The sequence below is a fragment of the Talpa occidentalis genome, unplaced genomic scaffold (assembly GCF_014898055.3).
Source record: "Talpa occidentalis isolate TD23 unplaced genomic scaffold, MPIMG_talOcc4v2.1 talOcc4.10, whole genome shotgun sequence".
Classification (NCBI taxonomy): domain Eukaryota; kingdom Metazoa; phylum Chordata; class Mammalia; order Eulipotyphla; family Talpidae; genus Talpa; species Talpa occidentalis.
The window spans coordinates 99,142,731-99,157,038 of record NW_023600993.1 but is presented as its reverse complement, the minus strand read 5'-3'; the positions used below and the strand labels follow the sequence as shown (position 1 = coordinate 99,157,038).

The 14,308-nt window shown below is 48.8% G+C and overlaps 1 protein-coding gene across 2 annotated transcripts in view; it reads left to right on the top strand.

The window, feature by feature from the left end:
* B4GALT5 (beta-1,4-galactosyltransferase 5) overlaps positions 1-9,268 on the top strand; it is a 126,067-nt gene extending 116,799 nt beyond the window's left edge. For both annotated transcript variants that reach the window (XM_054698181.1, XM_037500192.2), the window contains exons 4-9: positions 283-407; positions 1,785-1,901; positions 2,532-2,719; positions 3,776-3,898; positions 5,279-5,380; positions 6,217-9,268. In XM_054698181.1, the coding sequence (XP_054554156.1) occupies positions 283-407; positions 1,785-1,901; positions 2,532-2,719; positions 3,776-3,898; positions 5,279-5,380; positions 6,217-6,364 (803 nt within the window). In that variant the 3' untranslated portion in view covers positions 6,365-9,268. The remainder of the gene's footprint in view (positions 1-282; positions 408-1,784; positions 1,902-2,531; positions 2,720-3,775; positions 3,899-5,278; positions 5,381-6,216) is intronic.
* Positions 9,269-14,308: the final 5,040 nt, after the last annotated feature.

Genomic DNA, 14,308 nt, shown 5'->3' with positions numbered 1-14,308 from the left:
CTCTCTGCCTTCCCCTCTGGATTCAGCTGCTGTTTTACTTAGTCCCCATTTCTTTCTGCAGCCTTGGCAAAAATGAAGCTCAAGTCTTGGTTTCTTGATTTGCTGCTTTACCCAGTAACAGTGATAAACTGAACTGCAGTGAGCTGGAAAGCAGGGGAGGGGGCCCCCACCCACAGCCACTGGCAAAGATTGAACTGCTCCAGCAGCCACTACCCTGGACATAAAGAAAGGAGTCATCGTTTTCTGGCCTTTAACTCTTTTTCCCCTCCTATCTCTGCTCAGAGGGCCCAATAGATATAAACATGAGTGAAATCGGAATGGATGACATTCATGAACTCTTCTCCAAAGACCCAGCCATCAAGCTTGGCGGTCACTGGAAGCCTTCTGACTGCCTGCCTCGCTGGAAGGTAGGGTGTGGGGTCGGACGGACCCCAGGTGCTGGGCAGCCTGCCGGGCACTGGCTATCATTCCCAGCCACTGTGGGATTCTGAGGCGGGTGGGACTCCAGCACCAACATGGCACTTTCTGATTTGTCCTGCCTGGTGCAGTGAGTGCATTTGAGGGGAGCATTTCGGAGGAGTGGGCTTCTCTAAGGACTCTTCACGGCCACAGACATTTGCATCATTCTGATGAGAGTAGGAGGCTTTTGTTGTCCTTGCAGGAATATTGGCTCAAGAAGGCCAGGGGTGGGGGGGTGGTAGGTCTCCCACGACACATTTGCAGGAGCCAACTTCATAAATTCCATGCTTCGTGCCCTGTTTGCCACTGAGTTTGGCAGAGTGGAAAGTGGCATTGTCTAGCCTCACACCTAATTGTTTCATGTTCCCATGTGTGACTGTAATCAGGAAGCATTGCTGGTGTGGATCAAGCTTTTAGCAATGACTGAAGCCCAATATTCCAGCAAGTCTTTATTGACATGCTTGTTTTGTACCAGCCTGCGAGATGCTGTGGACAGCAATGATGATAGCAGATCTGGGACAACAGATCTAGGGCAGCCACTACCAGGATAGAAAGTCATTGTAGTGACCAACGTTAGGAAATAAACATCTATAGGCACCCCTCAGAGAGGCTGTGGGCTGGTTCCCGAATACCCCAATAAAGCGAGTATCACGGTAGAGCAAGTCACGCGGATTTTTGGTTTCTCAGTGCATAACAGAGTTATGTTTACACTACACTGTCATCTGTTAACTGTGCTGCAGGGGCAGCCTGTCCAAATAAACAGCGTAGGTGTCCTAATTAAATGGGACACAGGGACAGGAAGTGAGCTCATGCTGTTGGGAGAATGGTGCCGATGGCCTTGCTTCGTGTGGGTGGCCGCAGACCTTGCGTCTATACAGAGCACAGCACCTGTGAAGTGCAGTTAGACCAGGTAGGCCTGTCTGTCACAGAGGAAGTGCTGAGGGTGAAGCTTACTTCTGTTGTGTGGATGGGTACGATGCCTGGTTCTCTGGATACATCCATCCTGTATCTGGATATTTGTGTTCTGGGTAGCAGTGTCAAAGGTCTGTCTCTCGTTGTGGTCTAGAGTGATTGCGTGTGGCAGGCCCACTGTGTGCAAGGCGTGGTGCGTGGCAGGCCCACTGTGTGCAAGGCGTGGTGCGTGGCAGAACCAAGCCCATTTACATCCAGATCAACTTGCCCACACAGGCCTTCATTTAGAGGAAGCCGGGACCAGGCAGCCTGAACCCCCCAGCAGCTGATAGCCCATTTTGCAGGACTGTCTTGCTACAAAGCAAACACTGAGGGGACTAATCTGGTGACTTCTTGTCTGTGATCTCCCCCAGGTGGCGATCCTCGTCCCCTTCCGGAACCGCCACGAGCACCTCCCTGTCCTGCTCAGACACCTGATCCCCATGCTTCAGCGCCAGCGCCTGCGGTTTGCGTTTTATGTGGTGGAGCAGGTGAGTGGCTCTTTCTTCCCTCTTTCTCTTCTGAGACAGCAGTTTCGAATGTTTCAAGCTAATCCATCTTGGGTGTGAAGAGCCAAACTGGAACCTTACAACTGAGTCACCCCAGGTGGGAAGAGAAGCAGAGAGCATTTTTGGTTCATGGTTTGAGATGCTGCTCAAGATTGGTAGATTCTCACCCAGGATGGAACTTTTTTTTTTTTCCACCTGTGGACAAAGGCCTCTTGTATGTTGCTTTTGCTAGTGCTATGTGGATGGTGTCGTTAGGCTCTAGACCCAGGAAATTCCCCATAAGATAAGGAGCTGTGAGTCATGTAACATGGTGTTCTTTCTCCCCGACGGGGCTGGGCTCTCTTCTGCGTGCTGCTGTGTGACCTAACATCTGCCTTTATGATAGCCTTGGAGAGAGGAGCTTGGCCTTATCTTTGTCACCCCTCTTATTTCTAAAGAAATTGAGTCCAGAGGTCAAGTGACTTGAAGTCTGTGGTGAGTGGCGCTGGGCTGATCTCGCTCTGGCCCAGTGATCTCACGCCAACGGTTTCAGTAGCTCTGCTTCAGGCAAGGCGAAGGTGGCCAAGATGTTGCTTCAAATGAACCTCTAAAAATAAGTTCTACTTCTTTTAGGTTGGCACCCAACCCTTTAACCGAGCCATGCTTTTCAATGTTGGGTTTCAAGAAGCCATGAAAGACCTGGACTGGGACTGTCTGATTTTTCATGATGTGGATCATATACCAGAAAGTGACCGTAACTATTACGGCTGTGGACAGATGCCAAGGCACTTTGCAACTAAATTGGATAAGTATATGTATCTGTGAGTATCATCTATTCCTAATTAAAGAGGTTAAGTCCTAACGGATAGTGAGAGATGCGAAGATGGCCAAATCCAATTAGCTCTGACCCAGATGGCCGCCAGCTGAAGGAGGGATAGACACAATGTAGTTTGTCCATACAATGGAATATTATTTGGCAATAAAAAACAATCAGGTGTTGACATATGTGACAACCTGGATTAATCTTGAAAACTTTATGCTAAAAACTCTTTCTCTAGTCATGAAAGACCACTTAAAAAGTATGATTCCGTTGATATCAAATGTCTAGAATAGATAAATCTATAGGGATAGAAGTAAACATAGTAGTTCTGCAAGGTTGAGGTTACAGGAGAAGTGGGGAGTCACTGCTAATGGGCATGAGGCTGCTTTTGAGGGGTGATGAATTGTATTAAAATTGATTGCAGTCATGTTTGCACAACTCCATGAATATACTAAAAACCATTGAATTACACACTTTTAAGTGGATGAATTGTTTGTCAGTTATGTGTCAATAAAGCTATTAAAAAATCTATTAGAAGAGGGCCTCCCCTGGTGGCACAGCAGTTGAGCACTGGGCTGCAAAGCTGCCCGCAGCCTCTGCAGCACCCGTTCGTTCCCTGGCCGCCAGCGAGGGTCCCACATGGCGCGCAGACCTTTCCTGCCGTGCCTGCTGCTCCCTTCAGCAGTGTACTTTGGTCCTTCTGCCTGTTCTGCTCCCCGCTCTGGCTCCCGTGAATTCTCTTACCCTCCCATGCTTCTGACTGTACCCAGTGCTTGTATAACTAACTAACTAACTAACTAAATAAATAAATAAATCTTAAAATAAAATAAAAATTTAAAAAAATCTATTAGAAGAAAGTTGAATTACTGCTCAGGTCGCATGGGGAAGCCATTTCAGATGGTTCAGATAGTAGCACACAGATCTATTTTCCTTAAGACTTAGTTCTCCAATAAAGATGAATGCCTGTTTTGGTTTTTTTTTTTTTTGTGGGGGGCAGGGGGAGTGGGGGGGTTCATCCTTAATACACGGATGACGGATGCTATACATCTCTTCTCAGGCTTCCTTATGCCGAGTTCTTTGGCGGAGTGAGTGGCCTGACAGTGGAACAGTTTCGGAAAATCAATGGCTTTCCTAATGCTTTCTGGGGTTGGGGTGGTGAAGATGACGACCTGTGGAACAGGTACTGTTTACCGTATCCTCTGGTCACGTCTGAAATATTTCTGTAGATTTATTCCTAGTTGTGCAGCCGCAGAGACAAGAAGTAATTGCACTTTTAAATGTTGATAGTTCTTGCCAAATTTTCCTTCAAAAACTGATTGCAAAAAGATCCCCTCCCCAACGTGCTGTTAGCATTTTCTTAAACTATCACCAACATTACATAAGATCAGCCTTTTACACGGTTGCTGCACCGCACCCTGCGGTAGCCACACTTGGCTTGTGGCCACGGCATTGGACAGAGCAGTGCCAGACAATTCTTTCTTAATCTGATGGGTAAAAATGGCATCTCACCCTTTTCATTGGGATTCTTAGGAGCCAGATGAGGATGAACAGCTTCTCCATACACTCTTTTCGGGTCCTTGAATCCACTTGCCCTCTCCCAGGACACCTCACAGCCCAGCCAGGGGGGACCACGGGGAGTCAGGGGCTATGACTGGTTTCCCAGACCCCACACGTTTCCAGGCACACAGTAAGCATTTTACATATATATGTTATATATAAGACGAGTTAAATTTGGACTCTAGGGGAGGATGTTGAAATAATATTCTCCCACATTTTTAAAATAAAACCCACTATAAACTTTACTTAGGGTTAGGGTTAGGTCTTATTTCTTAGGGCCCTGTCCAGTTTCCAGCAAACCTGGGTAAATTTTCAACATGTTCAGAACAAACCTCTTACAACTCCAAATTCTGGGAAGCCCATGGCTCTAGCTGCTCACTTTCTTCATAGTCAGCGTGAGGGACAGGCGCTTCCATCAGGGAGAAGTGTTTTCGATAGGCCCGGCAGGTGACAGAGCAGGGTCACTCCCCTGCATCAGACCTTGGTCTCAAGAATTTTTGTATTTCTTTTTTCTCAAGGCCTTAGATATTACAGGTTTCTTTTCTAAAACTCTGAATTTATCCAGACAACAGGCAATTTGAATAGGTGCAGTTGTTCTTAGCTCTTCCATCGCTTCTGCTGAGATCCCAAACACGATGTCCCAAACATCCCTTAGAGTAGCGTGAGAATGGCTTTAAAGTGATCTTAGCTACGATCCCAAGGGCAGGCAGCAAAAAGGGCTGAATCATGCGCAGCTGCCGGGTGGGGACGTCGGCTGCTCTAGTGCAAATGGAGCGGAACAGGCCTCGGAGGTGGTCACTCAGCCCCAAGCCCCCAGAAGGCAGTGTACGTCGCCCATTGGGTTTCGTAGTTAGAATCTTGATTAAGTTAGCGGCTGAGTCAAAACTGCCCTGGGGTGAGTTGGGAAGGCTCTGGCTGCACTTCTTGGTGAGCGTGAGCCTGCGTGTGCTGTCAGGGCATGGCCCTCTGCGGGACTTGATCTCTCTCCCTTTGTCCCGGACAGAGTACAGAACGCAGGCTATTCTGTGAGCCGGCCGGAGGGTGACACAGGGAAATACAAGTCCATCCCTCATCACCATCGAGGGGAAGTCCAGTTTCTCGGAAGGTTGGTGCATCTGTTCACTCCTCTTGCAAATGTCTCTGTGCATTTCCAGGTGTCCTAGAGATGGTACAGCCCTGACTCCAGCCCCTGCCCACTCCAAGGTCCTGCTCTAGAAACTCTTTTATTTTTTTCGTGGAGAGGGTAGACATTTGGGGTGAAATTAGACCACTGGTGAAAAACTTGATCATTAAGATCTTTTACGGAACACTCTATGTGAGCCTTTATAGTCTTCTGCAGCCTGTATTAGAGGAAAGTCCTCTTGGATAAAAGTGCTGTGACTTGCATTGACAGGACCAGACAGTGTTGGTACCGTCCTGCAAACTCTGGTTCTGGAACAGGGTCCCTGTGCTCCTGTCTGTGCAGCTGCGGTTGCCTTCTTGCCCTCTCGATAAGTGAGGACCAGTCCAGGGACGAGCCTGCCTCTGCGGGAATGTGGCTCTTTCTGTCTTTTGCGCGGGGGAGCTTGGGGGAGACTGTTCTCTCAACAGTTGCTTCTGATGACCTGGGCCCTGTCTTCCAGGAGAGGCGCATAGACCCTGACGTCCTCGCCCGACCTGTTCTCTTACCTGCCACTCACCCACCTCGGACTTGTCCTCTAGCCTCGCCAGCCTCTCGTTCCTTGTTGGTTCACATGAAATGAAATAATAAGTAAAGTGCCTGGCATGGGGCAGGAGTTCGTAATAATAACAGCGTTTGACCAGGAGTAGCTGGATGGGCCAGTTGCCATCCCCTGGCCCAGAAGCGCCACCTTGGGTGGGGCCTATGTGTCTCGGCACCGTCCTGTCTGCCCTGAGCTCAGACTTCACTCAGGGCCACCCCTCTGTTCTCTGCTTAAACAGGTATGCGCTGCTGAGGAAGTCCAAGGAACGGCAAGGGGTGGACGGCCTCAACAACTTGAACTACTTTGCAAACGTCACGTACGACGCCTTGTATAAAAACATTACCGTCAACTTGACACCCGAGCTGGCTCAGGTGACCGAGTACTGAGATGGGGAGAGGGTGTGTGTCCACTTTGCCCACCGCCACCCAGAAAGCAGCCTGATGAGGGGTCGTGGGGCTCTCCCCAGGAGGAAAATGGAAATACAGCGTCTAATGAAGGATCACAGGGTTCAAGGGGCAAATGTGAAGCATACACGCACAAGACGCCTGGCCCGCCGGGCCCGGGCCCAGGAGTGAGCTCGGGAATGTCCCCATCAGGACTGGCTTTCTACTTTCACGAGACGGACGTCGTCCTGCTGCTCTGTTCCCACCGTCTCCGGCCCCAGTGTCCCATCTCAGCCACCACCTTCAGCCCAGACCCGGGGTCTGCCGCGGTCCTGCCGCGGGGGCTTCTTGGCCTCAGGGCGAAGAGGCAGACCCACCACAGGGCAGCTGTGTTTCAGGAAAAGCAGATGAAACTCCACGCACCATTCGTCTACATCTTGGTGTTCCACATCTTTGGTTTCATTTAAAACAAACAAAATTACCTGCTTTGGGTGGGGATGGAGGGTGGAGCGGGAGGGACTGGGGAAGATACATAGACACATAACAATCACTTCTTGAAGAAGTATAATTGTAAATAAGCCATGTAAAATGCCTTTTTTAAATTTAATTTTATAGCTGGCTCCAATTCAAACTGAGGATTTATACATTAGATCACTTGCGTTTGGTTGGCAAATTCAGGAACTCAGTTAAAACACAACAGAAGAACATCATCTCCACCACTGCTGTCACTTTGGAAGGGAGTGGAGTGCGGAACGTGTCTCGCAAGAAGAGAGGGGCCCGGTCTGCGTCCTTGGCACCGCCTCGCCCCTCCTCCAGCCCCTCTCCTGGAGTCTTCTTGACTCTGCTCCGGACTCCCCTCCCTCCCTGCTGGGCGCAGGCTCTGTGACCCCAGCCCTTTGCTGAAAGGAGGCTGCTGCTTTCCAGCTCGCTGCCCTCCCGCTTGAAGCAGACTCCCCGGGGGGCTCACCGCACACACCCCTGGGTCATTGGACTTGATTTATTTTTTTGTCCTGTCATCTTTATGAAGACAGGAGCTCTTGGTTTCTTCTTTCTTTTTCTCTTTCCCCCTTATGGAACTCGGCCACACTCTCCAAAACCTGTGCCTAAATTACCAACTGGCTTCATTGATTCCTAGAAATAGTCTTTGTTGACATTATCAGTTCTACATAGAAATAGTGAGCAATTGAATCATGAAGAATGAAGCTGGGGGCCAGCGTGCCGTGGCCGCCGGGAGCCGGGTGAGACAGATCAGCCGGGAGGCGACCGGGCCGTGGGCCGTGGGAGCTGAGTGCTCCGCTCACGCCCCCGTGTGCTTTTTGAAGTCACATTCTAAACGAAACTGCATTTGAATTTGTGCCTGTTTTTCCTTAAGACAGTTCCCTTCATGCAGCGTCCCTCTTGGCTTCTGCCGAATTCTGGAAAAAAAAAAAAAAAGCCAGTTTTTTTTCCTCCTCCATAAAACATATTTATATATTGTGATTAGGAGGACTTTCTGAAGAGTACTTCATATTTTTTTTAATTGCCTTGTTTGCCTTCGACTTTCTTAATTTCATGGTTTACATGGATGCGTGTGCAGCGGGTATTTGTGTATATGTGTGTGGGTTGGGGTTTTTTCCGCTGCATGTGTTGGTTCCGTGGACATATGATCCCCACGAGCTGTGGGAGTGATTGGCCAGGCCCTATTTGTTGTTTCTGTTTTTGTTCTTTTGAAGAGTAGAATGGTATTTAGAAAACCAGTTACCTTGCAAAGCTCTTATCAGCTCATATGAGAGAGCAGGCTCCTGCCCTTGAAAATGCTGGTAAGTTGTATCATAGGTTTTAAAAGAATCTTGAGCATTTCATGCTTTAAAGGACCTCCATGGGGAACAGCACACACACAAGCTCATTGGTTTCCTTGGATGTATGGTGCACGAAGCAATAACCCTCCCCGCCCACCCTGCCTCAGCTGGCCCTGTCATTGTCCTGTCCTCTCGTCACTGAAGGCTGGGGCCTGCTCTCAGCGTGACGCAACTCTCATTGGCAAGAGTTTGCAGACCGAGTTCTGGTTACAGGTGATAGGTTATAGGAAATTGCTGCTGCGTGGTCTCATTTGATGCTTTTTATTAACATTTACCACTAAGGATGAGATGTCGGCCAAAGGTTCAGCCGATTCTAAGGAGAAAATGCTGATTTGAGGCCAAAAGCAAAGCGCTCTCTGCTGCTTGAAGAAGTAGGGTCCCATAAATAAGTTCATCGTCAGCGTGAAATGCAGTAACGTGCACTGTTTGTTACCCACCAAGCTGGGTATCGTGTGAGAAATATCAACATTAAAAACACAACCAGGCCCTTGTGCTATTAATAGCGTGAAATTCTCACGTTAAAGGCAAGAAAAGGAATAATAAGAACCAAATGTGACCTTGTGCGTATTTGGGCGGCAGAAATTCGTTGAGGCTACTGCTGGTTGACCCTTCAGGCAATCTCGGCTTTGATTGCTGTGTGCAGGGCCAAGTGTCTCGTTTCAGCCTATTTCTTGGGGAAGAGAGTTATTTGCAAAAATACTCATTTTGACATTACAGGGACTCTTGTTAGAGCTCCTCTACCACAGACACGAATAGCTGAGCCACAGCCGTACGTACTGATGCATCCACGATCTCTTCGATGATGGCACTGAACGTAGCTAGCTTACTCCCATCACTACGTTTGTTTTGAGCTTGGTATTATGTTTTAAGAGGTGCCTGGGGTACATTTTTGCACTGAAATCAAAATGTTTTAAAAAACACTTTTCACAGGAATAGTCCTTTGTCATTACATTATTTCTCATGTGTTTGTACATTTTTGTATGTTAATTTATGAATGATTTTTTCAGTAAAAAATACATACTCAAGAACCAAACCTTGGTGGTCGCCTCTGTCTGGTACAGTTTGACTTCTTTGACTTCTTGGGGTCTTTCCTTTCTCGTGGGAGTTCAGGTCCTGGGCGGTCCCTCCGAGCAGCTTCTACTTTGCCCTGACCTCGGGTGGTTCCTGAGAGGATGCGAGCCACCCGGCCCCACAACCAGGCCAGCGAGTGGACAGCTCAGCCGGCGTCACTGAAGCACTGAAACCCACTGTGCATCCACCCACACTTGGGTTTTCTCTCAAGAGTTGGTCCAGGCGATGCCCCTTGAGTTGAATAAGATGCCTGGGCAAGGGGAGGGTGAGTGTCAGCAGTGGCTCGAGAAGGTCATCTGGGGCTATTCCAGAGTTTGCTGTCTGCCTGATCCAGATTTTTACTGAGCTTGAGTTTCTGTGCCCAGTTGCTACGGGTGTTCGTGAAATGAGACAAGGTCAGTGGCCTCATAAAGCTGACTGTCCTTTTCTCCGCTCACCTCTTCCACCTCCGTCAGGGTGAGATTAAGATTTCAACCATAAGTGCTGTAGAGAAGAGCCTGCAGGCGACGGGCGAGTCCCTGCAGGTGGTGGGTGAGCTGAGGGGAGACTCGCCAGGGCACCTGGTGAGCTGCTGGAACAGAAAGCCAGTAAGGCTGGAACAGGGCAAAGTGGCACGGGGCCCCTGCCAGGCTGTGGAGATGGACAGGGCAGTGCAGGGCCTTGTAAGCCAAGGTGAGTGGGTTTTATCCTCGGAGCCATGAGCTCCCGCTTGCACGGGTGGCAGCGCGCTCCCTGAGGTGGGCACACTGAACCCGCACCAGGTTCTTGGGGAAGGCTCTGCTGTCACCGGTGAACACGTTAAATTCAGGGAATTTGGGGAAAACCAAGCAGTTGTCCACATTCTGGGTTGAGGACTCAAAGGGATGGTGAGGACCATGGTAGATCTGCAAGTATTGGGGTGCAGGAGATAAGGGAAGATACATTGGCGGGGTGGGGGTATGATGCACAGACCGGAGAGCACAGAGAGAAGGTGGCCTCCGGGAACTCTATTTGAAATAGTTGAGAAGGGGGATGGGGGTGGGCAGGTGGCCAGAAGGGGTGGAGGAGAACAGGAGTGAACAGGACAAAAATGTCAAGAAAAATGACCAAAGAGATGGCCAACTGCAAATGAGCAGAGGAGTGGCCAGCAGGGTGAGGGCTCTGGTCACGAGAAGGGCCTCAGTGCTGAGTGGGTGGGAAAAAAAACTGAGGGCCTCCCTGGTGGCGCAAGTGGTTCAGACGTAGCTACAAAGCTGTCTGCAGCCACTGCTGACTCTCAGGACAGCAGACCTCTCCTGTCATGCCTGCTGCTCCCCTCAGCTGCTCCCCTCATGCCTGCTGCCTGTTCTGCTCCCCACTCTGATGACTCCTCTCACCTCCCCCCACCCCCGAATCTCTTGCCTGCACCCCTGCTCTTGTATGCATAAATAAATCTTTTTTTCTAAAGATTATTTATACAAGAACTGGGGTACAGGCCAGATGCGCAGGAGAGTGAGAGGATCCACCAGAGACGGAGCGGGCAACAGAACAGGCAGACTGACTGAAATACACTGTTGAGGGGAGCAGCAGACACGACAAGGCAGGTCTGCCTCGCCATGTGCTGGTCAACCTCGCAGGCCAGCTGGGATTGAACCAGCGCTGCAGAGGCTGCAGACAGCTTTACAGCGCTGCGCTCAACCGCCTGCGCCACCAGGGGAGGCCCAATAAATAAATCTTTAAAAAAAAAAAAAAAGAAACTGCATAGGCCAAGAAAGGAGGAAATGACGTATCCGTGAGAGGAGGCGATGCTTGAGTTTCACAGGGAGAGGTTAAGAGAAGGCTGGTCACTGAGCAAGACTGTGAAACCCAGGGAGGGCTTGGGGTTGGGTTCCCCATAAGAGGAAGCTGTGTGTGGTTTCCAATTGCAGGGAGATGTCCAGCAGAAAGAGCTGAGTACACGACAGCCAAGGAATAATCAGAAACCCAACAGCCCAGGAGGAATTAGGGGCTCTCCACCTGCCCTTCTCACCATCCTCACACGACCAGTGTTGCTAAAATCTCGTCTCCCTTCCAGCAGGTCCCCTGAACTGGATTTCCGTGCCCTCAATTCCCGGTACTACCGCTTCCTCCCCACTCAAAATTTTGTTTAAATTTGGAGAAGTCCAATCCTAAAAATAGTAGTTCCCACTTACTGAGCACTCGTTCTGTGCCTGTGGCTGTGCTGACAGAGCCTCCACTCCCCAGGCGGGCTGCACTCCAGGAAAAACCTCACCCCTTTCTCCAGACCACGGTTCTCAGCCTCTTACTCAGGAGGCTGGCTAATACCTGGTCCCGGGATGGGTTGAGATCCTGTGAGTGTGACCTTGGCCTCCACCCCCGAGATGTCAGCAGCCGCGCCCCTGTCCCTCCTTGTTTGACAACCAAAATTATCCAGACAAGTGGTTAAGGCAAAACTATGAAGCTGTCCACAGCCACTGCTGACCCGCTGCTGGCCAGATGACCCTGTGGCCAGAACAGTCACCCTGCTCTGCACCTAGGAAGGAAGCCACCTCTTGCCTGAGGTCACGAAACTTACACGCAGAGGCAGCTGGGATGTGCACACCAAGGTAAAGGCTCTGAACCCCAGGCTACCTATGATCTCGCTTTTTTACACATGTGCTATTCTATAACTTTTGTCCACCGACACAATTCACAAGTATTTTTATTATAAAAGTAATACACAAGCACATGATCACTGACAAAAAGTTAAATCTCCCATCTAATGTCAGCAGTTTGGCTAGTGTCTGTACGTGTACCTACATACCTACATGTGTATGTAGGGAAATAGGTACATGCATGTTTTTAAAAAAACCCATAAATTGTAATTACTCCTGATCTTTTGCCTTAGGGTTTCTGGTAGACCTCTTATCTGTCATTAGCTTCCTCAGATGAAAATCACCAGGGGTTGGGGGGAGATTGCCTGTGGCCCTGCCATGCTGCTGCTGTGTATACATCCCAAAGAGTTGAAAACAGAGTCTCCAAGAGATATTTGCACACCCATGTGTTCAAAGCTTTATTCACAATAACCAGAAGGTAAAAGTCACCCAAGTATCTATTGATGCATGCATGAATGGCCCATACAAGGGGGTACACATAATGGGGTATTCTTCAGTCTTGAAAAGGAAGGGTATTCTGACATAGGCTGCACCATGGATGACAAAGTGACATGTCAGTCACAAAAAGAAACGCTGCAGACTTTATTTGTATGAAGTACCTAGAGGAGTCAAATCATAAAAAGTAGAATGGTGGTGTGAGGGATTGGCGGGGAGGGGAAATGGAGCAGTGGTGTTCAACGAACGTAGAATTTCATGTTTGTAAGTGAGAAAGTTCTGGAGATTAGCCGCACAACAGCCTACTTCACGCGATCCAACTATAATTTGGTGGAGGGGGTGGTGTGGTGACATCCATTTGAGGATGTGAGAACCTGTTTTCTTAACTCATACACGGTATTGTTGACCAATGCTAACCTCAAAAAAAAAAAAAAAAAACCCAAAAGTGACAGGAAACAAAACAGTACTGACTGGCGCATATAAAAATAGTTAAGATAGTAAATATGACGTGTGCTTCATCACAATTAAAAGTCATGACATTCTGGGCCTCCCTGGTGGCACAGGGGTTAAAGTCTCAGCACTATCAAGCTATTGTCAGCATGAGTTCGTTCCCCAGCCAGGGAGCTGACTCACACGGTGAGGCAGACCTCTCCTGTCTCGTCCGCTGCTCCCCTCAGCAGTGGATTTCAGTCAATCTGCCTGTTCTGTTCTCTGTCTCTGGTGAATCCTCTTATCCCTTGCACCTCTGGCCTACACCCCAGTTCTTGTATGCATAAATTAATAAAAATAAATAAGTAAATAAAAAAAATAATGACTTCCTACTCAACAACCCTCTCCAATAGGAACCGGCATGATGGTCACTATACAGCTCAGTGACCCCTGACATCACGGGCTCTGTTTAAATATTTGTTGAATTAATTCTTAAATTATCTTAAAAACCAAAAACCCGTTTTATTTCCATTCTGGTTTTGTGCATCTGTTCAGGCAGGATGTCAAACATCGTGTCCCATTGCTCCACTCCTGGTTGGTGCCTCTCTTTCACCACATGCCAGGATCAGAGAAGGTACAGTTGAGCGTTGTCATCAGCATGTCCTTCCTGTGGGTGCCCGTCTCTGCCGGTTGGGCTCTTTTCTCATATTCCGTGTGACCAGACTTCTCTGTTGCTATTTCCTTTGTGTTGACAGAGCCTGGCTTGTTGGCCCATTTTCCTCTTGATTTCCTTCCGTGTCACTGCTGAGATGCGTTGCACAGTGATGAACCCAGCCAGGACACACTGTTGGTTTAATTTTTTCTTGGGCTCCTTGTTCTGTGATCCTCTTTCACCATTGATAGTCCTATTAATTTTCAGCCTGATTCAGGAGCTGGGAACTGTGGGCCGGCAGCTGTCTGTTTTTGTCAATAAAGTTTTATCGAAACATAGCCACGCCCATTCATTTTCCTCTTGTCTGTTTCCAGTTACAATGGCCAAACTGAGGAGGGGAGGAGCTGTGATACAGATAAAGGATCTCAAAGTCTAAGATAATTTACTATCTGACCCTGAAATAGGTGGCCATCCAGTTCTTTGTAATTTTTCTCCACATCGCCAGACAAATCTACTTGTTCATTTATTGGCTCAATATCTATTCTTCCTCATCTACACCGTAAATTTCTAGAGGCAAGAGTCAGCTCTCCTCATCCTCCACAGCAGTGTCTGCAGAAGATGGTGCTGAAGGGGCCTCTTTGGTGGTGCAGGGGTTAAAGACAGTGCTGTCAAGCTATCACCAGCCACTGCAGCATGAGTTTGACCCCAAGCCAGGGAGCTGACCCACATGGCACAGCAGACCTCTCCTGTTTCGCTCGCTGCTCCCCTCAGCAGTGTATTTCAGTAGATCCACCTGTTCTGTCCCCGCTCTGTCTCTGGTGAATCCTCTAGCCCCTCGCACCTCTGGTCTATACCCCAGTTTTTGCATGCATAAATAAATAATTTTTTTTTAAAAAAAGATGGTGCTGAA